This window comes from Mesoplodon densirostris, chromosome 7 (genome assembly GCF_025265405.1).
Source record: "Mesoplodon densirostris isolate mMesDen1 chromosome 7, mMesDen1 primary haplotype, whole genome shotgun sequence".
Lineage (NCBI taxonomy): Eukaryota > Metazoa > Chordata > Mammalia > Artiodactyla > Ziphiidae > Mesoplodon > Mesoplodon densirostris.
In genome coordinates, this window is record NC_082667.1 from 11,216,780 (window position 1) to 11,241,986 (window position 25,207).

Here is a 25,207-nt window from a genome sequence, read left to right on the forward strand (position 1 = left end):
AGTGTGACCTTGACACTGTTTCCCTTGAGTAGTAGGACCTTTGTGATTGCCTTGGCCAAGAGAGTATGGGAGAACTGTTGCTCTGTGACTTCTGAGCCTAGATCATAAGAATGCCATGTGGTTCTGCCTGGCTATTATGGAGTGCTCACTCTTGGAGCTTAATTACCATGCAGTGAGGAAGCCCAAGTCATCCCACATGGAGAGACCACACAGAGAGTCCAGTAAAGGTGTTCCAGCTGACAGCCCAACTGGTGACCCAGCTGACAACCCCCATCGTCTGACAGGCATGAGCAAAGATACTTCCAGATGATTCTAGCTTCCACCTGTCAGGTCACTGCCAATTTTGAGTCTTCTTAGGAGAGGTCCCAGAAATCATGGAACAGAGACAACCTCTCTCCACTATGCCATGTCCAAGTTCTGTGCCACAGAATCTGTGAACATAATGAAATGGTGGTTTTACACCACTAAGTTTTGGGGTGTTTCTTACACAGCAATAGTAACTGGAACCAGGAGATATTTTCTCATAATCAGGAGTCTATCTCAAGGGAGAAAATCTTGTGGCCTCTTTTTTTTTTTTTTTTTTTAACATCTTTATTGGAGTATAACTGCTTAACAATGGTGTGTCAGTTTCTGCTCCACAACAAAATGAATCAGTTATACATAAACATATGCCCCCATATCCCCTCCTTCTTGCGTCTCCCTCCCACCCTCCCTATCCCACCCCTCCAGGCTGTCAAAAAGCACCGAGCTGATCTCCCTGTGCTATGCGGCTGCTTCCCACTATCTATCTACCTTACGTTTGGTAGTGTATATATGTCCATGCCTCTCTTTCGCTTTGTCACAGCTTACCCTTCCCCCTCCCCATATCCTCAAGTCCATTCTCTAGTAGGTCTGTGTCTTTACTCCTGTCTTACCCCTATGTTCTTCAGGACATTTTTTTTTTCTTAAATTCCATATGTACCTGTCAGCATACAGTATTTGTCTTTCTCTTTCTGACTTACTTCACTCTGTATGACAGACTCTAGGTCCATCCACCTCATTACAAATAGCTCAATTTCGTTTCTTTTTATGGCTGAGTAATATTCCATTGTATATATGTGCCACATCTTTTTTATCCATTCATCTGATGATGGACACTTAGGTTGTTTCCATCTCCGGGCTATTGTAAATAGGGCTGCTATGAACATTTTGGTGCATGACTCTTTTTGAATTATGGTTTTCTCAGGGTATGTGTTGTGGCCTCTTTTGCACCTTCTCCTGGGACAGGTGTGATTGGCAAGGACGACACCCAGTTGTAGCCCCATGACTTTATTAGAGGCAGATTGATGGCAGAAGCAGATTCCTTGTTCTTTAGTCTCAGTATATTAACACATTTTACTTGTTTACTTGTCTATTGTTTATTTCCCACTGACTAGAATGTCAGTTCCCCATGGACAGGACTTTTTTTTTTTTCTGTTTTGTATGTTACTACATTCTTTCTTTCTTTCTTTCTTTCTTTATTTATTTTTGGCTGCATTGGGTCTTCATTGCTGTGCACGGGCTTTCCATAGTTGTGGTGAGCAGGGGCTATTCTTTGTTGCAGTGCGCGGGCGTTGCATTGCGGTGGCTTCTCTTGTTGTGGAGCACGGGCTCTAGGTGTGCGAGCTTCAGTAGTTGTGGCTCATGGACTTACTTGCTCCGTGGCATGTGGGATCTTCCTGGACCAGGGCTCGAACCCATGTCCCCTGCACTGGCAGTCGGATTCTTAACCACTGTGCCACCAGGGAAGCCCTGTATGTTACTACATTCTTAGAGCCCAGACTAGTACTTGGTACTTAGCAGTTGCTCCATAAGTAATTTTTGAATGAATGAGTGAATGCAGATGAAACATCAGGTGAGCACACTTTTTGATAATGATTTCTCAAGAGAATTTAGTTAACATTACCAGGTTCTAGTTATTATCATAATAGAAAATTATTTTTTGGATAATGGCAAGCTCACATTGTAGTGGGAATTTCTTGTGAATCATAGTAGAGAACAGAGAAGAGGCGAGAATAATATGGAATAGTCAAAAGAGTTAGGAATTAATAATTCATAGTTAAGAGTCCCAACCTCTTCTTGAAATAAAGGAAAAAAATAATCATTAAATGTGTGATGAGCAGTTGCATTTCAGGTCTGCACTAAGCAGTTTGTTCAAGGAATTTGTTCCTGGACACTCTCTAAAATGGTTTAGGATCAATCATCCAACAAGAATCGATTCAGATGATCTTTGTTGCCTGGTGTGTGCTGAGTGTCAGGGGAACCACACATAAGTGTGAGGTGGGGATGCTGTCCTCAAGTTATGTTGAGTCCAGCTGGAGAGGTAAGACTGAAGTCTGTGAGACCGCCAGCCCAGCAAGGCAAGCTAGGCCCAGTGGTAAACCTGTAGGGTTTTACCTGCTGAGGCTTCTGAGGGTGAGGGAATGCCTAGGAGGACTTCCTGGAGGAGGCAGGTCCAGGGGGGATTGAGAGACTGGCCAGGTGGGCAACTTCCCCAGCTGACTCAGAGGAACACTGAAACTTCAAAGGGGGTCATCAGAGATCAGCCTCCCGGTTAACTTGGGTTTCTATCTGTAAATCCTCACACAGCTGGTGGAAAGGAAATTAGTGTTCCTTTTACCCTAATACCCTTATGTAGATAATTAAGTAAGTACTTGAGTAGATAATACCCTTAAGTAGGAAGAAAATCTTCTCCTCCCTAGCACCAGCCCACCTCCATAGGGTCTTTTTTGTGATGGGCCAAACCCATCAGATTTTAGACCCCCCAGGCTTCCACACCACACGAACCAATTCCTTAAAATAAACTCAGTCTCTCTTTCTACACACACACACACACACACACACACACACACACACACACACACCACATTCTGTTGGACCTGTTTCTCTGAAGAACCCTAATACAGATGGGGACAAGGAATAGACACAGACAGCCCCAGTGGGGTGAGAGCTGAGTGGATGAGTAAGGATTTGGGTGGCTGCAGCGAGTGTGAAAAACTGGGGAGAGGGGAAAATGTCCCCAGAAAAACTCTGGGATGCTTTCTGTATGGCAGGCTGGGTGGAATCCTGGGTCATATCCTTAAGAAAACCTGCATTAAAGGCCTTCCCTATTCCTCCGTGCTCCTTGAGCCAGACTTTTGGGGTCCTGGCACTCACTTGGGTTATGTTTGTTGAGTGAATAAATGAATGAATGAATGCACCGCCAGCGTTGGAAGGACCGTTTGAGGCCACCTAGTTCAGCTCCCTCACATTTCAGAGGAGACTCAGGCATGTCAGCCAAGAGGGAAATGTTCTTCCAAGAAAATTCTAAAGTTTCCTTACCTGTGGGCACATGTATGGCTTCATGTGTTTCCAACAGCTTGACTGTTTAGCCTTTTTTTGCTTTAAAGTCTTCTCTCTGTGCTATAACCTTTAGGGTAGCTTGAAGTCTCTCCCCGAGCCCCCCAAATTTGGAAAATCAGTAAAGATGATGGAGATGAATCTCCTGAGGGAGGACTTCCTGCCACCCCTCCTCTACCCACCATCCGTTTACAACTCTTTCCTTCCTTAGGGGGGAAGATGAAACAGTTTTATAAGTGTATTTACCTTCAGATTGCTTATGACCTACACACTTGTCTTCACTGGACATTTTTTTGAGAGTTGCCTGGGTTCCTTGGGTGGGGATGGAATGGATCATAATTATCCCACTTGTGTTCATGAAAATATTTTTTTTTATAGTTGCCTGTTTCCTTTTTTTTTTTTTTAAAGATGTTGAGGGTAGGAGTTTATTAATTAATTTATTTACTTTTGCTGCATTGGGTCTTCGTTTCTGTGTGAGGGCTTTCTCTAGTTGTGGCAAGCGGGGGCCACTCTTCATCGCGGTGTGCGGGCCTCTCACTATCGCGGCCTCTCTTGTTGCGGAGCACAGGCTCCACACGCGCAGGCTCAGTAGTTGTGGCTCACGGGCCTAGTTGCTCCATGGCATGTGGGATCCTCCCAGACCAGGGCTCGAACCCGTGTCCCCTGCATTAGCAGGCAGATTCTCAACCACTGTGCCACCAGGGAAGCCCCATGAAAATATTTTTATTTCATGGCTTTTTGCTTAGTAGCAGGGTCTTCAGGAACAAATTTGAGTCGTTAATTGAGGAATAAGTGGATACTCCTGCCCGCTTTTCTATCTACACATGTGGATGTGATATGCTCAGGGTCCCCAGACACGTACACACAGAAAAGATAATCACCTTTAGTCACTACATCCAGACAGATGTGACCCAAGCCAAACGTCAGTCTTTTATTGTTAACAAAGCAGCAGTGTTGGGGCATGTTTTCAAGACACCAAGTGCAGACCCCTCTCCCCATGCTGTTATGTGTGTGTATCAGGGGGCGGGGTAGTGATCTATGGAACTGGATGTGACAAAGGCAGGGCTGATCCGAGAAGAACCGCAGACCCGCTCTGGGGGACTAGGAACCAATGACTGGAGGTGAGAAAGACACCTCTGCTCCGACTGCTGCATCCCATGGGGCCATGGACTCCAAGAGCTGCTGCCGCCAATGGAAGCCAAGTCAGCCTGAGCAGCCAGACGACAGCTCTATGGCTGGGGGCACAGGCAGGACGCCTATGGCCTCTTCTTCCTTCTGTGCCCGTGAAGACAGCACTAATCAATCCTCACAACCCACCAGAGTTGGCATCAATATAAAAGCTCTTTGCTGTCTGTTGAGGGTTGAATTGTGTTTCCCCAAAAGATATGTTGAAGTCCTACCCCCGGTACCTGTGAATAGGACCCATTTGGAAAAAAGGTCTTTGCAGATGTAATCAGGTGTGAGGTCACAGCGGATTAGGGTGGGTCCTTAATCCAATAGGACTAGTGTCCTCATCAGAAAGGAAGAGACACGGGAGGAACGCCATGTGGCCAGAGACAAAGGTGGAAGTGATGTGGCTACAAGCCAGGGAATGCTGAGGATTGCTAGCGAGCCCCTGGAGTACAGGAGAGGCAAGGAAGGATTCGCCCACAGAACCTTCAGAGAGAGCGCGATCCTGCCAACACCTTGATTTGGGGTTTCTGGCCTCCAGAATTGCGAGACTATGAACTTCTGTTGTTTTAAGCCCCCCAGTTTGTGCTAATGTGTTCCAGCAGCTCTTGGAAATGAATACACCATCCCAGGTCCCTACATCCAAAATCATGACTCTGGCTTGTGTTGCTCAGGGAACAGGATTGATCTCCTCTGAAGCTCCTTCTGATCCAGGATGCCCCCAGCAAGGTTAACCTTGTATGTGTCTGCATTTACCCTATCCCACTGGGGCAACTTGGTGGCCGTGGTGAGGTCTGGGCTGGACTGAAGGTGCGGAGGACTAGGATGTTTCTCAACCCCCATGGGAGCAGGAGGCTCCCACGGCGGGCAGGGGGGAGGGTAGTGAGGAGTTCAGGCCCAGGTAGGCAGGTTTGAGGGCAAAGGCCCTCCACTCACTCTTTCCACCATCCTGCACAAAGGCTCCCGCAAGGATCCACTGTCCTATGAGGTTTTCCAGGAGGCAGAGGCCATGGGTGAGAAACTCACCCCAGAAATCGTGCAGTTTGCTGTGGTCATCAGGGCGGCTTCTCCTGCAATGAAGAACTACAGAGAGAGGCGGGATTTACGGTCTGAGAGCCCAGGGGTGGCTCTGCCTCCCTTGTGCTGTAAAGTTTACCATCAGGAAGGACTGACCCTGAGGGTGGGCCTCTATGGCTCATCACGACGTGGCCACGTAGCAGGGAGGAAAGAGGCTTACGGCAACAGAGAAGGGCATGAGGCCTCCCACTGGGCTCTGCAGAGCCTGGTGGGCCAGAATTCTAGAAGGTGGCCACTAAAGACTCCTAGGTACCTGGTCCTTCTCAAACTTTATGAGCATACAAGGAGCCTGGGGGTGCTTGTTAAATGCTGATGGATGAGTCTGTCTGGGGTGGGGCTGAGATTCTGCATTTCTAACAAGCTCCCAGGTGATGCCCATGCTGTGGGTGCATGACCATGCTTTGAGGAGTGAGGGACCAGTCTCTTAGTTTGAAGATGGAGAAACAAGGGAAACAACCTGCCCAAATCATGGGGCTGGTAGGTGATAGATTTGGGTTTAGAAATCAATTTTTGGACTCTAAGTCTTGGCGGGGTTTGTTCCACTGCAGGGGGTATATTTCTTGACTTGCATCTCTCCCTGTTACCACATCCTGACCTTTCTTCTTCCTTGGGCTAACCCTATCGGGGCAGGGGCCCGTTTTCACCACCCTCTGCTCCCACCCCATGTGCAATGAGGCAGCTGCAGCCCCCAGCTGACCACCCAACAGCCCAGGTCCATCCCTTGGGTGAGCAAGGTGGAGAGAACCGAGCTCTTCCCCTGAAGCTCAGAATAGCTTCACCTCCACTGCACAGACATTTCAAACTCTCCCCCAAGGACCCAGGAAGGGAGCAGGGTCCCCAGGTCCCTGTATGCCTCCTCGGCTCCACGGAAAGCCTTCACTTGGCATGGTCCTCAGGGTACTCACAAGCACGCCGCCGGCCAGTGGGTACCAGTAAGTGGTGGGAAATTCCACAAAGTTCGGGACAGCAGCCAGGAGAGCTCCACAGCTGACATGCAGCAAGCCAACAATCACCTACAGGGCCTGTGGGGTGGGGATGGGGTGAGTTAAAACCCCAGTGGTCCCGGGAGGGGCTCTGTCTCCCAAGGATTTAAATGGCTGAGCAGATCTTTGTCCAGACATCCCTGCCAAAAGGGATATTAGACAAACTCCCCATCCACCTCCTCACTTGGCAGCGAAGGAACCAGAGGCCTGGGGAGAATGAATGCCTGGCCAAGCTCACCCAGCCAACGAGGGGTAGACCCAGGCCACTGCATCCCCAGTGGGGCACCATGGGTTTGCAGAACCCCAGAAACCTCGGCTTAGGACCATCTTGGGCATCTGGTCTAGTCCTCCTTCATGAGACATTATTCATTAGTAATGCTGGTTGCCCCCAAGGTGCCAGGCTCCAAGGGTGCCAAGCACTCCCTGAGCATCGAATTATTTAGCTCAAAATACCAGGAGGGGGCTTCCCTGGTGGCGCAGTGGTTGAGAGTCCACCTGCCGATGCAGGGGACACGGGTTCGTGCCCCGGTCCGGGAGGATCCCACATGTCGCGGAGCGGCTGGGCCCGTGAGCCATGGCCGCTGAGCCTGCGTGTCCGGAGCCTGTGCTCCACAACGGGAGAGGCCACAACAGTGAGAGGCCCACGTACCGCAAAAAAAAAAAAAAAAAAAAAAAAAATGGGGGTGAACTATCCATCCCAGGGGATCTTGTGGGAATAAATGGGCTGCTGTGTTTCCTTTTATAAATGGGTGTCTGCCAGTCGTTTGCCAGCTTCATGTCTGTCCAGGGCCGTGCCTGGCCCTTGACAGGTGATGGTCAGGCTGGCATCTCAACTCCTCTGCCAGCTGAAGGCATCAAGGGCCCCAGGTTCACTGTCTCCCCAAGCTCATTGCCAACACCACTCGAAGGTCATGTGTGCTTCACCTTAACTCCATGACAATGGACACAGTAACCATCAGGAAGAGTTGGCAGGTGGTGCTTTTGTGGTGATAGAGGCCAAGGGTTAGAGCTGGCTGACAAGACCGGAACATCTCCCAAGTTCCATAGGAGTTGGCCCGAGGCAGTAGAAGGAGCACTGTTTGGAGAGGGAGGAGACCTGGCTTCTTCTACTAAAGGTAGTGATTTGCTGTGTGACTCTGGCAAGACCCTTCCCCGCTTGGGCCTCAATTTCCTCATCTGTAATATGGAGACGTTGGACCAGATCATGAGCCCCAAGGCTGCTTCCAATTCTAACATTTTTAATCTCCTGGTTGGGATCAAGTATACATTTCTACTATAATAGTTATTGACACTGAATAAAAAGTACCCATTGTCCAAGTATATGTAACTTCCATGTCTAATATTTCTGAGGTCCTGCCTGGACTCTGCTGATATTTCCATGGAATCCAAGTGCCATAAACTGAATTTTTCCCCCCAAATTCATATGTTGAATCCTAATCCCCAGTTTGATGGTATCAGGAGGTAGGACCTTTGGGAGTGCTTAGATCGTGAAGGCTGAGCCCTCACGAATGGGATAGTGTCCTTATGAAAGAGACCCCAGAGAGCTTCCTTGCTCCTTCTGCTATATGAGGACACAGCGAGCAGACAGTCATAGACCAGGAGGAGGGCTCTTATTAGACACTGGATTTGCCGGTGCCTTGATCTTGAACTTCCCAGCCTCCAGAACTCTGAGAAATAAATGTTTGCAGTTTAAGCCACTCAGTCTATGATATTTTTGTTATAGCAGCTTGATTTGACTGAGACACAAGTGTGCAGCAAGACTCAAGGTCTCACTCGAGTTAACCAGTGATTGTTCTGTGTAAGAGCTACACTGGGATTCCACTAAATATTGGAGATGTTTATGACCAGCAATTTCACCTTTCTGCTGCTCAGCTTTCTTATCTGTGTAAAGGGAGTGACATCTTCATGCCTGGCCCACTGTGGGTGCTGAGTCAATTCCTGCTGTCTACCCTCTGCCCATCCCAGTTAGGGAGAGGGGTCCAAGCCAAACCCCAGCCATATGGCCGTTCCTTCCTTCAGGGTCCTCCTCAGACACACACCAAGAGGAAGACAAAGTAAGCAAACGTCATTTTAATTCCAATAGATTTATCCAGTGCCAGGGATAAAAGCTGGGAAAACCCCCAATAGTCTTCCAGTCTAGCAGAAGACTGTCTTCGGATGACTGTAATTCAGGAAATGAGGAAGGTGGGTCTCTCTCCCATATTCATTCAGCCCAAGTAGGTGTGGAATTCTGAGGCTGAAGCTTCACTGGCAACCTCGGATGTCACAGCTGGGATCCTGAACTTGACTCTGATGTCAGAGCTTTTCACCTAGATCAGTTAATCCACTCGCCCCCTCGTTGTACAGATGGAGACACTGAGGTCTGCCGGGGCTGGGGGGTAGGCAGGGAGACACATAGACGGTTTGGAGGGAAGAGCTGGTCAGAGTTTCTGCCTGACTCAACACCCCTGCTGCCCTCACCCCAAATCCAGGGATTCAGATGCACAAGTTCTCCCAGAGACCTCTGGGTAGGTTGGGTCAAGGGAAGATGGTGCCTTCCTGGGCTCTGAGGGAACTTCTCTGGCTCCACTCACAGCTCCACATGGACAGGCCCCCTGTGTGCCCTACTGACTGGGGGAAGTGGACAGGGAGGGTGGAAGGGGTGCAGGAGGCTTCCGGCCCAGGGGTCTGCTCCCAGGGCTGGCTGGGTGGGAAGGCAGGATCCAGCTGTGCTCGGTCCAGCTGAGGTGTTATGGGGCCTGTGGGCCTGGAGATCCCTCCTGGGCCTGAGGGGCTGGGCTGGCCCCATACCTTGGCCACCAGCATGGGGCAGACATTTCTAGCAATGGCACCATTTGGCCCTTTTTGGTAACCATCCCTCGGAATCAGTCCATATCTGCCAGGGAGATAGGCGCAGGGGGTGAATTCTGATGGTGCGGGGAGCCCAGGGCCTCTTTACCTCTGCTCTTGTTCGCCCTGCACGTTGCCTCGAGTCACATCCTCATAGGATGGTGGAGGCGTCATCGGCGGCCCCCTGAACTCCAGTGGTGTGTCAGGAATAAGGGACAGGTCATCCTTCTGCAAAAGAGAAGCCACCATCCCCACTGCTCATATATGTGGAGCGAGTGGCCATCGACAAAGCCCTTCCCTCTGGCTGACTTGTTGGAGTCTCAATTCCCCATAAAGGTGGAGAAACTGAGGCTTGAGAGATGGAGGGACTTCCAGGAAGCTAGGGTATGACTCTCTCCCCATCCGTGATCCTGAGAAGGGAGAGACCAGGTTGGAGGCAGTGGACCTGGCCCTTGTTCCTGGCCTGCTACCTGTGTGCTGGTGACCCGGCACATCACTCACGCTGTTGGCTTCCCCGGTGGGGCTGGGCCAGCTGATACACTAAGGTCCCTCCAGGCTAGAGTTCATTCTGGGGACAGGTCTAATGCTGCCTTTTCCTCGTCCCTGATCGGTGACAGGGAGCGGCAGAGCCTGTCTCTGGCACTGGCTCCCAGATGCAGGAGGGTGCGGAGGCCTTGGGGACTTGGCCACTTACTGGTCGTGTGGTTGTAGGGGGTCACTTAACCCTTCTGAGCCTCATGCTTCCTCTTAGAAACGGGAAAGCAGAACCTGCCTCTGAGGGTGGCTGTGAGGTTCAAGGAGGTGTGGCCCCCAAAGACATCTGTGTCTTTCCCCCGAACCTGTGACCATGTTAGTTTACATGGCAAAGGGGAATGCATGTTGCTCATCAGATTAAGGGTGAGATGGGGAGATCGTCTTGGATTCCCTGGGTGGGAACAATGGAACCCCAAGAGTCCTTAACAGAGTAGAATGGAGACAGAAGGGAGATATCAGAGGATGCTGGGCTGCTGGTTTTGACAATGGAGGAAGGGCCACAGGCCAGGGAATGTCTGCGCCCTCTAGAAGCTGGAAAAGGTGAGGAGACAGACTCTACCAGAGCTTCCAGAAACGAAGGCAGCCTGGCCCACACAGCTTGATTTTAGCCCAGGGAGACCCACTGCAAACTGCTAACCTCAGAACTGTAAGATAATACAGCTGTGCCATTTTCCCCTGCCAAAGTTGTGTTAATTTGTTACAGCAGTGATAGGAGACTGATACAGCCGCCTGCAGCATTCAGCACGATGCTCTGCACACGGCACATGCCAGGAAGTGGGAACAGTTATTGTTAATTCCTGCCACTAGGTGGCGGGGCCTCAGTCTCCCTGACCTTAAAAATGGGGTTGACCTCAGTGACTCAAAGCCCCTTCCAGCTCTCTGCCATCTTAACAAGAAGACTTCCTGCCAGACAGCCAGGCAGGGACTAGGACAACTTATTTGTTTGGTGTTAAGTAAAACTCAAGTGCAAAGTCATATCTATTGGCGTTATGTGAAAACTCAGTACATCAAGGATGCTAACATGAAAACAATTGAAGTGTTAAAGTTGCAGAATTATGGGGACTTTAGAACATTTTTCTTTTTTACAGTGTTTGAAAGTTAAGATTATAGTATGAACTTTTTTCCTTTAAAGAAATGAGCCTAGGAAAGAACTTCTGGGGTGGGGCAAGTGATCCTGAGGGCATCTATTCTTTTATTTCTAAATCTATCTGGCCTCAGCCTGCCATTCTGCCATCCTCATGAGCACACGAGGGCTTGGCTATGGGTGGGACGTGCCTTGGTCTGAGCCCTCGTTTTTCTCATGGCTGTTTGACCTTGGGAAGTGATGTGACCACTCTAAGCCTCAGTTTACTTATCTGTAGAATGGGGTGGGGTCAGTACCTACCACAAAGGGTGGTTGAGAAGCTTCAGTTAAATAAGTCATGTTTCTCTAATGTGCTTAACAGAGAGGATACTTGGTACCCCCAAAGTGCTCAGTCCCTGTGATCCCCCCTGCTGATTCCCACCACAGCCACAGTCCACAGCATGCTGCAGCTCCTCCAGCCTTCCCTGGCCTGTCTCTGAGCCATTGCACCTGCTGTTCCTTCTGCTGTGGGTCCCTTCTCTCATCCTACCTGTGGGTCCGGATCCCGCCCATCTCCACGGATCTCCCCCGTAAGATTTCCAGGGGCTTGAGAGCTGGGAGCACAGTGGCCTGTTGTTCTGAGCGCCCATGGTCTTTTCTCCTTGGTGGCCTCACATCTTTCATGTCGAATGGCATCCTCCCTGCTACCATGCATTGTCTCCCCTACTGGACTGTGGGTTGCCTCTGTATGTGGTCCCAATTAGTCAGGGCTTGGCAACATCCCCTTTGCCTGCACCCTCTGTGGCTACACCCTCTGTGTTTCCCATCTTCTGAAGACCCTCACCTCTGCAGACAGGTGGGTATCCCTATAGGCCATGATGGCCATGAGCCCCGGCAGGAAGAACTCCAGGCAGGTGAGACAGAGCAGGGCCAACTCCAGCCTCTGGATGTGGACCTGGGAGGGAGACAGGGGAGGGAGAGGCAGGTGAGGCCTCACTGGGTATCTGCACCCAGCACATGGGCACGGGCAGGGGTGAGACCTGCCAGCAAGGACAGTGGGGCTTCAGCTCCCAGGTGGGCCCCGGAGGCAGGGCGAGGTTCTGTGGGGCTGGGATGGGGTCTGTCTCGGTCATTGCTCTCTGCCCAGCGCCTGGCACCCACAGGTCCTTGGTGAGTAGTGTTTGAGGGCTGGAGAATCTCGTAGGTCCCTGATAGAATGGCAGGTGGTCTTAAGCATCATCTCATCCAACCCCACTTAGATGGGGATACCTATGTTCAGGGAGGGGGAACATCTCTTACAGCGGGGAAGGGGAAGTGCTAGGCTGAGGACCACCATGCAGCTGGGGTGTCTCACAGGGCCATGAGCACTTGGTGGGGAAGTGTGTGCATGTGTGTGTCTGTGCACACGTGTCCGTGTGTGTGTGCCCACACCTGCATGTGCATGGTGGAGGGCAGCTATAAGGAACCGTGAACCACCATGGTCAGAACGCTTGGAACCTGACCCTGAGGCCCGCAGACATCCACATGGAATGGCTGGTCCACCAACTTCAGGGGTGGCAGTTGCAAAAAGAGCACTGGGCTTGGAGTCTAGACCCAGCTGAGTCCTCACTGCAGCCCTGCCGTGCTGTGTGGCCTTGGTCCACTAGTTAAGCTTCTCTGGACCTCAGTGTTCACTCCCATAAAATGGGGGTAACAAAGTGAACTCGGCCAGCTCTGCAAGTCTGCTGTGAGGCTCACAGAGAATGGGGTCACTGGGGCTACAATATTTAAAGAGCCTTGAACAGGGAATCAGCCATCCTAGACTGTGGTCCTGAATTTGCTGCCAACTTGCTACTTGACCTCCGACAGGCCCCTCCCCTTCTTTGGGCTCAGTTTCCCCATCTATTAAAGTTGGACTCAGTGACTCGAGGTCCTGTCTGGCTTCCTGATGCTGAAGGCTATCATCCCCTCGGCACCATGCCTCGGGGGGGGGGGATGGGCTGGGAACAGATCCACCAAGGGCCCCGCCACCTGTGCCGGGCTCCAGAAGAGGTTTTCTGAGAGCTGGAATCTTCCTCTGGGTCAAGCCCAAGGCAGTGCCTTCCTGGGAGTCAGAGGACCTCTGGGGCCCAGGCACTCACAGTGTCACTGGGGTACGGTTTCCAGATGGGGAAGTCAAATGGACTCTCCAGAAAGAGATCCTTGGCAATGACAAAGAGGCCAGCCAGCACACAGAAGAAGCTGACGGTGTTTGCTATCAGGCACACCTTCTATGAGCAAAAAAAAGAAAAGTAACAATCACTGTCCAAAGGTTATAGACGGGATCTAGGTCCTCCACCCAGGCCAACCAGTAGCTCACTCTTTGACCTCAGAAAAATGCCGCCTGTCCCTGGGCCTGAGGCTCCTCGTACAAACATGGCTTTCTGAGCTAGCTGACCACCGAGGAGGCCGGTGGTCCGGACTGGACCTCACCTTCTATGGGATGGGATCAGGAGAACCCAAGGGCCGCCTCTGGATCTATAAACTTTGTAACGAAGAAGGATGCTCCCACTGCCATCTCCCTCTCAAAGCTGCCCCCAATCTTCCTGGCATCAGATATGGCAACTGATGAGGCACCCAAATGGCCCCACACCCAGCTCCTTCCCCACCCACAGGAAAGGGTGGGAGCAGCCCTGAGTGAAGACTCACTCACGTCTGCCTCCTTCCCCACCACCCATGGCCCCTGAAATGCCTCTGTTCCTCATCCTCTTGGGTTATTTATGCATTATTGCAGGAGTTCTTGCCAAGTGCAAACCCCTGTAACAGGGAAAGAGCATAGACATAAGGCACCTCCAACCCCTTACGCTAGAATGGATTTCTCTGCAATAAGAGGCTCCCTACGCTCAGGGGTAGGAAGTAGGGAGGCTTATGGTTTTGAAAGGGGCCCAGTCCAGGAAGAAGAGGCAGGTTTTTGTCAAGCATCTCCTGCCTCTGCTCTGGGTAAATGGCACAATACCCTTCTGATCTCTACACCCCCTGAGAGAGCAAGGGGCAGCCACAGCCCAGCCCAAGCCGAGGGGCATGAATGTGGACCTGGGCTTGGGGGATGGAGGTGGGCTGAGGCCATGACACAGGATTGGTGGAACGGTCCTTCCATCCCCCATCCACCTCCATCCACCCGGGCTTGTGTGGGTGCCGACTCTGTGCCTCCCTGGGCCACCCTGGGATAGAGAGATGCTCAGACATCTGCTGCCCAAGCTTAGTGCATGGGAGAGAGAGTCAGGAGCTGTGTGGACACAGAAGTCAGCCAAGGCAGTCAGGGAAGACTGCCTGGAGGAGGAGGCGTGTAAGCCAAGCCTTGAAGAATGATCAGGAGGAAGTCAAAGCCAGGAGAGTATGCACAGCGGGGAAAGGGCAAGGTGCTCGGGCAGGAGCCAGCACAGCGCAAGCAAAAGGAAGAGTTGTGTCTGGCTGGCGCTTAGAGATGAGAAGTTGATGGAAAACCAGCTGCGGCCGGCTTGCGGGCCTCATAGACTTGCTGACATGGGAGGCAAGCCCAGGGCACAGGGGAGCCGAGGGAGGTGGGGCTGCTGTGTGAACAGGCTGGATGACGCCTCCAGGCCTGACAGGACAGTGGCCAGAGCTGTCAGGTGGGGGAAGGGCGGCAGGTGGGGAGGAAGGTGGGGAGTAGGGGTGAGAGGGCAGACCCCCAGCACGGGGACTTTGCTGCTTGAACACCCTCTGCTCTCCGACTTACCAGATAATTTTTCTGAAACGTCTCCATTGTTATCGCCAAGATCCCTGAAATGAAGAACTGTGGGCCAGATTTGAAACAGTCGTAAGAGAGAGGCTGGGGTGCCTTGAAACCCACAAATTCCCTTCCCGCTATTCTCTAAAAAAGCCAGCCTCTGGGGGCTGGTGGGGTAGAGAGCATCATTCCTCTGACAAAGGGGGCTCACGGCCCATCCCAGGCCCCTCTCCAGCCAGGCTGGTCTTCCCTGTGCGCACAGGCCACTCCTGGGCTTCAGCTGTGTCCTGCACTCAGAATGCCCTCCCGGCCCCCTCCCGCTTCCCCCGTTTACCAGCCCAAACCATCCCTCTGGTGTCAGCTGCACTATGCTCTCCACCCTGACCCTGGCTCCTTTCCTGGATCCTGCAGTTTGGAGGATATTCGCTCTTGGCTGTTAGCACCTGGAGGGTCTCTGGAGTTTTTCTGCAATTATTCTTTCATATGTGTGCTGAGCACCTACTATGTGCCGGTCACTGGGAGCACGGGGATGGGTAGGCACCCACGCGGAGACGGTGGTTCCCTACTGTGCACTGAAAGCTTGGGGTGGGGGCCATGGGGACAGAGGACTGAAGTGGCAGCAGAGGGTCAGGGTGCCTGCCTGAGAGGGCGCCGAGGAGCTGGGAGTTGGTGTGTAAGCGGGACTCCGCCGAGACTCGGGGTGGAGGAGGATGCCCTGGGGAGCCTCCAGGAAAGATGCGGCCACTGGTCTCGCCTTCATCTCCCACCCTGGCCAATGGCCTTGGGGGGACGGGAGTTGTGTCTTACACCCTTGTGCCCTGCAGACCAACCCCGACAGAGACTTCAGGCACCAGGGATGTGTGGCTGGATCCAAAGGCACCTGAGGAAGCCTGAGAAAGGTGTGGCTGCTCCAGCTCACGCTCACTCTGTGCTGGGTGCATTGGTCAGTTAGGGGAGGGTGGTGAGAGCCCGGGGCTGCAGGCCTTCTGGGCTGCAGGCCTGCAGGGGCCCCTGGGAAGGAGCTGCTTCGCGTGTGACTGAGAGAGCGGAGGCAGAGCTAGGAGGCTGGAGAAGGGGGCTGAGGCTGCTCCCCTCCTATTCGCTCACTCTGCCCCACGCTGCATCCAGGGCCGAATGCCAGGTCCCCCGGGGTCTGCCTGCTCCCCAGCTGGCCCACGTTTTGGCATCTACTCACAGAGGCAGCTCCCCAGAATGGATACCAAGACTTCAGCACCACCAGGTGAAGGCTCTGGACGGCAGCAACCAGGTAACCCCCAAGGGACAAGTACAGCAGAGCGATGACAACATGGCAGGCCTGGGCAGGGGGCAGAGAGCTGCCGTCAGGGGACGTGGCCCTAAAGGAGGTCGTTGGGGTCTTGGACTGGCTGGCTGAACAGAGACCACTCTCCACCTTCTAAGGGATCCTGGTGGGTCTGCAAGGAAGGACCACGTCTCGGAAGGCAGGTGGGAATCACGCACTTGATCTACCACCTGTGGCCATGGCAGTGCCTCTGGGGGCTGGGGGATGGGGAACAGAAGCCAAGGAGAGGAAATTTCTTCTGCTGAGGACTTCTTATGGGCCCGCACTGAGCTAGTGTCGGTGTAGGTGTAGACAGCCTCTCCCATCCCTCAGGGGCTTTTTAAATCTTAGGGTGAGTGTTAAGCAGGGAAGCTGGAGTCTGTCTCATCCCCCTCCGCCCCCCTCCCCCTCCCCCAGCGCCCTAGGAAATGGACACACACCCCCAGCTCCTTGAGAACGCGGCTCCTCTTCCTGGGCTTCTCTTCTGGTGCCATTCTGGAGGCAGGAGGTCAAGCCGGGTCACCTTCTGGGGTAGATTTGGCAGGCTAGGCTGGGTTGGGCTGGAGGCCTGCTTTGGCGTGGATCCTCCAGCTCCAGACCTGGGAGTAACTGTGGCTGCTCTATCGGCTTCTGCTGCCGTGACTCCAGCCGAGGACCTTGGCTGGGGGCCAAAGAAAAAGGCTGGGACGGGACGGTCTCATTTCTCTGGCTTGTGCCTGGGCGAGACTCAGTGACTATCCTCGGGGCCAGGACCTTCCAGAACAGCGGCTGCCCTGTGCAGCAGCCCCTGACTTGATTTGACCTGGAATGAGCTGAGTCTGGGGATGGCAAGAAACTGACTCACAGCCTCTGTCAGGGGCTTCAGGGATACAGCTCCTTCCGGGGCAGAAAAACGAGGACCAGACAAACTTTCCAACCATTGCAAGACAGACTGCACCCAGACTGGCCGCCTGCAGTGTGGCGAGAGCCTAGGGCTGCAGGAAGCCGGGAAGGTGGTGGGAGCTTTGTAACCAGTCCCCATCCACTGGCCCAGGATGATCCGAAAGAAGGCAGGTGGGAATCCAATAACTGTCCTACCACCTAGGGCGATGGTGGTGGCTCTTGGGTTTAGGGCATTAGGGAAGAGAAGGGAAGGAAACTTCTGCTGAGAACTTACAAGGAGCCAGCAGTGAACCAGGAAGCCAATATTGAACAATGACAACAAGTCAACATTTACAAGTGCTTTCTCTGTTCCAGGCACAAGGATGAGCATTTTACGTGCATTATCTGATTGTATCCTCATCCCAGCCCTATGGGATGTCCTTGCTCCCATTTTGCAGATGGGGCTCAGATAGGTTAAGCCACTTGCCCAAGGTCACACAGCCAGTAAATGACTGGGCTGGGACTCAAAGTCCGGCAGACTGGCTCCAGAGCTTGTGGGCTTCATTCTTTTATGCCCCGTTGCCATAGTGAATGAAAATGAATGTTCTGGATGTTTTAACAGGCATGAGAAATGGGCTGGGGGAAAAGGTTGCAGGAGGCTGAAAGCTCCACTTGCTGAGGGGCTGGGTGACTATGTTGTATGTTGATGTCAGGGCACTTCAGGGCCTGGGAGCTGCCTGGTGATTTGGTGAGAAAAGCTGAAGTTTTTCTCAGGAGAATGGAGTTGGGGGGTGTCTGGGAGGGGATTGGGGGTGCTGGCTGTGGGGATCATGGTAGGTGATGGTTCTCCATGGGGACAGGGCTAATGAGCAAATCCTTTAAAGGAATTGGGCTGTTTTTACTCTTTCTAATAAAAAGAAAGGCGGTGGGGGAACACGTTCTCCTTGATTTTCATTCCAGCTGTGAATTCAGGAGGTCCTTTGTGAATATCCACATTTTGCAGTTTTTCTGCCACGGAGGTAGTGGTGGGGGGAGAGGAAAAGAGCCTAGGGAGGCTGAGGGGGGACAAGTAGCCCGGGTGACTAAATCCCGGACAGCAAGTCCCTTCAGAGCCAAAGGGCCGGACGGGGCCCCAGGGTTGGTGAGCACTGGCTCTGTGTAGGCACTGTGTGGGGAGGTATTCTTGTACACTGACCTCCCTCAATCCCCAGGAAGTTGGTTCTATTCTATAGAAGAGGAAACAGAGGCTCAGAGAGGTCAAGTGCTTTGGCCAAAATCACACAGCAGAGAAGTCCTTGGGATTGGGACCGTGTGTGGTCTGACAACAGTGCCCTGTGCCCAGGCTGCTGGGACATGTGATCAGTATCTCCACTGGCCTGTAGTGACAACCCCTGATTTAGTGGGGATGGTTGAGGAGGCTGGGCCTCTCTCCTTCCTGGGCTCCAGAAGCACAGCTCAGAGACGCATGGCTGCATGGCTCCCTTTTCTGGGACCTGGCCCAGATCTGTGTGGGAATCCATCCCTGTCTCAATTCCCAGCTCTTCAGAGCCGCTCTGACACAGCGAGCTGGACTGAGGGATGCGGTTGGTGGCAAAGGCCAGTATCCATCAGCCACTGGCTGTAACCAGACTTCTCCCCTGCACCTGCACCTCAGTTCCACTGGGAAGCACAGAAGAATGAAGACCTCTTGGCAGAGCTGTCTTGGATGGAACAGGTTGCCCAGGGAGATAGTGAGCGTCTAGTCACTGGAAGCGTGCCTCTACTTGGCATTCGCTTTCCAGACTTGTGGTGCTGCGAGTGGGTCAAATAGTCAGTCAGGAGTTGGATTCGGGAAGCTGGAGTAATCTTTCTCAAAGTATGTTCCATGGAACACTGGTCCGGATAGATCAGTAGCAAAAGGGCTGCATGATCAAATAAGTTTGAGAAACCCTGGATATCTATTCTTTCCCCTCTTTAGCATATTAAAGGGTCTGAGAATGCCTGCAGTGGAACACTTTAGTATAATATTAAGGGCATTTCCCAAACTTAATTGGCCATGATAAATTAACCATTTTTTCTCATAGTCCAGTGATTCTACACACGTGGTACTCTGTGGGGAATATTTTTGGGCAAAGTGGCCTTAAACTTATAAACTGTAAATTCTGTTCTTTTCCTGGCCTTCTTTGCCCTCCTTTTGGTTTTCTCGGATGCATATCACGGCGGGGATTGGACTGTGGTCTCTAAGGTCACTTCCAATTCTCAATAATCCTCTCACGGGCAGGAGGAACTTTATACAGCAGGAGGAGGGGAAGGAAGTGCACAGGGCAGACCGAGATAAGCAGAGGGAAAAGTCTCTTGTCTGTAAAGGTGACATCCTGCTCTCCGAGAAGGGCGTGGACCCTGGGTCCTCAGGAAGCTATGCCCCGTTGTCCTGCCTGCTGCACCTCCAGAACCTGGCACAGGGCTGGTTGGGGCAGGAGATGGCTGTGGGCCGTGGGAGGAACATTTTTAGGCTTGACCCCTCCCCAGTCCCCTCAACCAGCTCAGGACCCACAGGTCCAGGCAGCCTGGCCCCCCCAGGGAACCAGCCAGGGACGAGCCTTTGTTCGTTTGGGCTCCTGGAGGGTGGGGCAGGCAGGGACAGAGGGGGCAGGACCCTCCAGCTCCCCTGCAGAGTGGACAAGACCCTGAGCACTGGACGTGAACAAGCCCGGGCCAGATCCTGGCTCTGCTTCCCCGAGCTTTGACCTTGGGCAGGTTGATTCCATCTCAACACCTCAGCCTCCTCACCTGTCACATAAGGAGTGCTGGTGCCATTCCTGGGGGTGCGGGTGGGCCGGGGTCGTGAGGATTAAGCAGGATAACACCTGTAACATGCAGGGCCTGGCACCTAGCAAACGTTCACTAAATGCTGGCCAGCATCACCTCCAGCCTGCTGCGTGCCTAGAATCCTGCCACCTGGCTCCACTTTGTCGGGTAAGACCCGATACATCCTGGTCTCATCATCGGGAGAGGTGATCCCGGGGTGGGGAGAGGGCATAAGAGCTCTGGGCTCTGGAAGAAGGTGGGGAGGGGTGTGGGAAGGGAAGGACAGGACCATGGATATTGAACTAGTGGTCGGAGATTTATCTACGGAGTCCTGAGCTCAACACCACAGGGACCCAGGCAGCAGTGAGTAAGATCTGTCCATGGGAGTTTGTGGTCAAGCAGGCAGAGAAAACCTGTGACCCGAATGGGACTGTACTGTGGAGGCTTAGAGGACAGGGCGAGCTTCTGTGAATGTGTGTATGTGTGTGTGTGTATGTGTCTGCGTGTGTGTGTCTGCATGTCAAGCAGAGAAAGGCAGGGTTGAGAGGTATCGAGTCACACCATGTGACGGGGGGATGGGGGGGCCAGGGGCCACCCGTAGAGGATCGGGGTTCAGTGGATGCCAGTTAGAAATCGGCCGCAAATGTGCCAAAGCCAGCCTTCCCCCAAGGCATCAGAACAGGGTGCTGGTGCAGAGAGGTTCACCTGCCAGGGGCCCTGCAGGAAATGAAGGCCTCTACCCTGGGATGGAGTCAGGAGGCCCGGATTCTAGCCCTGGCCTTGAGTGGTCCTGGGCAAGTCCCTTCCCCTCTCTGGGGCTCTGTGTCCTCACCACTGTCTCTGTATGTGAGTTTCTGGGATTGAAATGGAAATGCCGAGGCCTCTCCCAGTATCAATAGTCAGTGACTGGCAGCAGGATGCGGGTCTGGGTAGCAAATGCCTCCCTGGGATAGATGCTGCTGGTTCCCCCCAATTCCCAGGTATTCTTTGCTGGGAGCAGGGGCACCCATTTTCAGCTGCCATAATTGTTGGCTGCCAGGGGCTCACAGCTGCTCCCTTTAAATTTAAAGTTTAAATGACACTTCCTCCCCCAACCCTGCAGCCAATGACTGGCTGGCATGGGGTAGTAAAGGCTGACCCCCTTGCCACACTGTGGGACCCAATCTGTGCTCCTGAATCACCCGCCAGTGGGATCTGGCTGAAGCCAGCAGTCAGCTGAAACCACAGCTGTCCTTGGCTTGCTTCCTTTGCCCCCGTCCTGCTTCCCCTGCTCTTCTCCTGAGAGGGCTCCCTCATAAGTCAGTTGTCCAAAATCCTTGTCTCAGGCTCTGCTTCTAGATAACCTGATGGAAGACACTCCCTCCTTGTTTCTGCCATGGGGTCCACTCACCTGGCCCGGGACCTCCACTCTGAGAGTCCAGCCGCCCTGTATCCTCTGGATCCGCTTCACCCCACAGAGGCAGCACCAGGAGATCAGAACATCTTTACAACATTAGACTTTGGATATTTTCCCTCCTGGCCACACCTCCTGCTTCATGGCCCAGCTGCATGGAGTGAAGATGATTGTGATCTTCATAGAGTCAGAGGTTGAGCCTTTTTTTTTTTTTTTTTTTAACGGTAGGCGGGCCTCTCACTGTTGTGGCTTCTCCCGTTGCGGAGCACAGGCTCCGGACGTGCAGGCTCAGCGGCCATGGCTCACGGACCCAGCCGCTCCGCGGCATGTGGGATCTTCCCGGACCGGGGCACGAACCCATGTCCCCTGCATCGGCAGGCGGACTCTCAACCACTGCGCCACCAGGGAAGCCCGAGGTTGAGCCTTTTAAAAGACTTTTTAATTCTGGAAATTTTCAATAATTCACAAACGTAGAGAGAATGGCCCTGTCAACTCCCGCATACTATTCCCCAGGGACAATTGTCAGCTCTCTGTCCGTCTTGTTTATCTCTTGCCACTCTTTCTCCTCATCAGTAAGCAAAGCTTGGACTTCCGTTTTATTTGTAAACATTTTAGTATTTATCTCTAAAAGATAAGGACCCTTTAAAAAAAAGGTGACCACATGTCACAACTGAAAATTTAAAACAGTGAAGACCTGCTGCTCCATGGGGCCTATTTCTGGGCGATGCAATAGCCCTGCAGCCACACCGAGCTCTGTGCTGGGGTTAGATGGCTCCCTTGTTGAGGAAAATTCAACACTGGGAGTCAGGAAAACCTCTTCTTCTTCCAGTTTTTGCTACTTACTAGATATCAAATATCTACTCAGTGTTCACATTTCTCTAATTGTCTCATCAGCGTCGTGTGACCTTTGATTTGCTTGAATCAGGATCCAGGCATGGCCCGCAAGTTGCATCCGGCTGGGGGCAGGGACACGTCTCACTTTGCCTGGCGACCTGTCCCTGGGCTGCTCCCAGCGTGGTGCCTGCGTTCTGGGAAGTGAGCAGACCCTCAACCAGGCGGTTCTGGTGAAGGAGGTGTGAGTGGGCTTGGACCACCCTCAGCTCTCACCCTGGCCTCTTCCTGTTCACCTCTGGCTTCTCTCTCCGCGCTGCTATGCCGTTGGGGGCAGGAAAGTGATGCAGAGCCCCGCGGCCACCCTGGATAGTCACCCATGCCCACACTTGCCGACTTCAGAGCTGACTCTGGGCCTGGGCTGCCTGAGTAGAAACCTCAGTTCTACTCCTTCATAGCTGGGAGACCTAAGGTGACTTATTTGACCTCTCTGGGCCTCAGTTTTCCCCTCTGCAAGATGGGGGTAGTACTCCCTCTGCAGTCGCTAGAGGGTTAAGTGAGTGAGAACGTATGGGATGCTTAAAGTGGTGCCTGGCACGTATCAGGAGCCGTGGACAAGTACTAAAGTCACCACTGACTCTCAGGGTTCACGCAGGCTCCGTGTCACACACACAACCAGGCAGCAAGCGACCTTCCACATTCACTTACCTGCCACTCACCTTCCCTCGGGCCTTCCGTGTGGGGTGAGGCCAGGCAGTCATAGCTCTGGAAAAGGTCCACTTCCCCTGATGGCACCCTGCCCCGCGCCCCCCCCACCCCCCAGTGTCCAGACACTCGCCCTGGGACCTCCTGCGGTGCAGGCCCCACCTGCCATTAGCTGCTTTGCACTCATTCATCATCTGCAACCTTACTTCTGAAGTTTTTCCAGAACCTGTGGTTTTTCTCTGGGTTAGAGGCTTCTTCTTCACCACTTTTAGTGACGTACGACATACAACACACACACACACACACCTGCACACACACGCAGACCACCCCACGCCCTTGTTCATTAACTGACCCACTCATTCATAAAACCCTCAATGAGCACTTACTACCAGCAAGGCACTGTGCCATGTGCTGGGGGCCAGGACTGAAGGAGACACTGCCGTGCCTTTGAGGAACTGGGAGACTCTGGTGGCAGAATAACAGCCCCCGGAGATGTCCATGTCCCAATCCCTGGAACCCATGACTATGTCATCTGACACAGTAAAAGGACTTTGCAGTTGTGATTAAGTTAAGGGACTTGAGATGGAGAGATTATCCTGGCTTATCTGGCGGGTCCCACGTAATCACGAGGGTCCTTATAAGAGGGAGGCAGGAGGACCAGAGTCAGCGAGAGAGATTGGCAGGGGCTACGCTGCTAGCTTTGAAGATGGAGGACGTAGAAGCCGAGGAATGCGGCAGTCTCTAGAAGCTAGAGAAGGTGAGGAAATGGATTCTTCCCCAGAGCTTCCCCCCAAAACTCAGAACTGTCAACACTTTCATTTTCGACTTCTGACCTCCAGAGCTGTAAGATAATAAACGTATTTCTTTTTTTTGGCCACACCACGTGGCTTGTGGGATCCTCGTTCCCTGACCAGGGATTGAACCGGGGCCCTCAGCAGTAAAAGTGTGGACCCCTAACCACTGGATCACCAGGGAATTCCCTGAATGTATTGTTTTAAGCCACTAAGTTTGTAGTCATTGGTTACAGCAGCGATAGGAAACTGGCAGAACGCAATAGCGAAGACGATCAGGGAGACAGGCGATAGTTTGGAGGGAGGGGGTGGGACCCCAGATATGCATGTGTGCTGAGAGCCCAGCAGAGGACACCTCACCTGGAAGGGCCAGAGAAGGATGAGCCAGTAAGGCTTCCTGGAGGAAGTAGTGTCTACACCGAGGTCTGAAGGAGGGTTGGAAGCTAAGTCAGACAAATAAGAGTGGGGGGCAGGCAGGGAATAGCATTCCAGGCAGAGGGGGTCTCACAGAGGTTCAGTATGGCAGCCAGGTCGAGTGTAGGAGGAGCGGGGCCGAGCAGAGGCTGGAGAGGGGAGTGGGCTACATCTCCAGGGCTCTGTCAACTCTGCCGGAGCATCTGGACTTTAGCCTGAGGGCGGGGAGAGCTCCAAGTGACTTTAGGCAGAGCGATGACACTGTTGCTTTTGTACTTTAGAAAAATCTCTGTGGCTGTTATCTAGCCCAGACATGGGTTGGGCCAGCGTGGAGCTGGGGACAGAGGTTAGGGGGTCAGGAGTCTGATGCCATGATGCAGGTGAAAGATGACGGTGGTTCACAAGTGCTGGGAAGGAGGGTGGGGCGAGTGGACTGAGTCGAGAAAGCTAGAGCAAAGAGAGTCAGTGGTGGACGACTATACCTGGGGCTGAGGCAGAGGGAAAACCAAGAATGATGCTCAGATTCTGGCTTGGGCACCAGCCAAGTCTGTAGTGACATTGATTGACAAGTGGTATGTGTTTCATGTCAGTAGAACGTGAAAGTAGATGCTGAAGCTGGCTCAGAGAAGAGACCTGGGTGGAAGACAGGGGTTTGGGGATTGTCAGGATGGGGACAGACAGATAACCTGAGCTCCACAAGAGAGGAGAGATTTGGTTGACATCTGGCATCCTCAGAGCCTGGACACACAGTCAATAAACACCTGCTGAATAAACCATGAGATGAGACCAGAGCAGCAGATGACATCACCCAGAGGAGAGTCCAGGGTAGGCAACACTTAAGAGATGGATGGAGTTATTATTATTAAAATAAGGATATTAAAAAGCCCATTGATTCTGGTGACAATGAGATCATGACAACAGCAATTTCAGTGGTGTGAGTGGGAGGTGAGGAAGTAAGACTATAAAGGAGAGGAGAAAAGTAAACCCACGACCGAAGGGGTTTAGGGCATCAAGATAGGGCATTTTAAACTGGGAGAGAATGAAACACATTGTATTTTCACATTCACAAAATTTTAATGGGCAAAATGTAACTGTGGTGGACAGATTCTAATAAGCCCAAGAACTCTCCCCCCCGCCCCCCAGTGTGGGTGAGACCTGTGATGTGCTTCTAACCTATAGAAGCAAAGGTGATGAGATGTCACTTCTCATCAAAGGTGATGAGACGTCACTTCTGTAACCACATTGTCACATGAGACTGCCTCTTGCTAGCAGGCTTGCTCTGCAAACTCTCTCCCTGGCTGGCTATAAAGACCATGGGCTGGGAGCTGAGGGAAGCCTCTGGGGGCTTAGGAAGCTGACCACCAACAGCCAGAAAGAAGCTGGGGCCCTCAGTCCCATGGCTGCAA

The 25,207-nt window shown here is 52.7% G+C and overlaps 1 protein-coding gene across 1 annotated transcript; it reads right to left on the reverse strand.

Moving 5' to 3' along the window:
* Positions 1 to 9,521: 9,521 nt before the first annotated feature.
* Positions 9,522 to 16,516, reverse strand: MS4A10 (membrane spanning 4-domains A10). Its single transcript, XM_060105451.1, has 6 exons — positions 16,460 to 16,516; positions 15,915 to 16,034; positions 14,729 to 14,785; positions 13,134 to 13,262; positions 11,858 to 11,968; positions 9,522 to 9,644 (listed from the first exon to the last, which is right to left on the reverse strand). Exons 1-6 carry the CDS (start codon positions 16,511 to 16,513, stop codon positions 9,522 to 9,524), a joined length of 594 nt encoding a protein of 197 aa, XP_059961434.1. The 5' UTR covers positions 16,514 to 16,516.
* Positions 16,517 to 25,207: the final 8,691 nt, after the last annotated feature.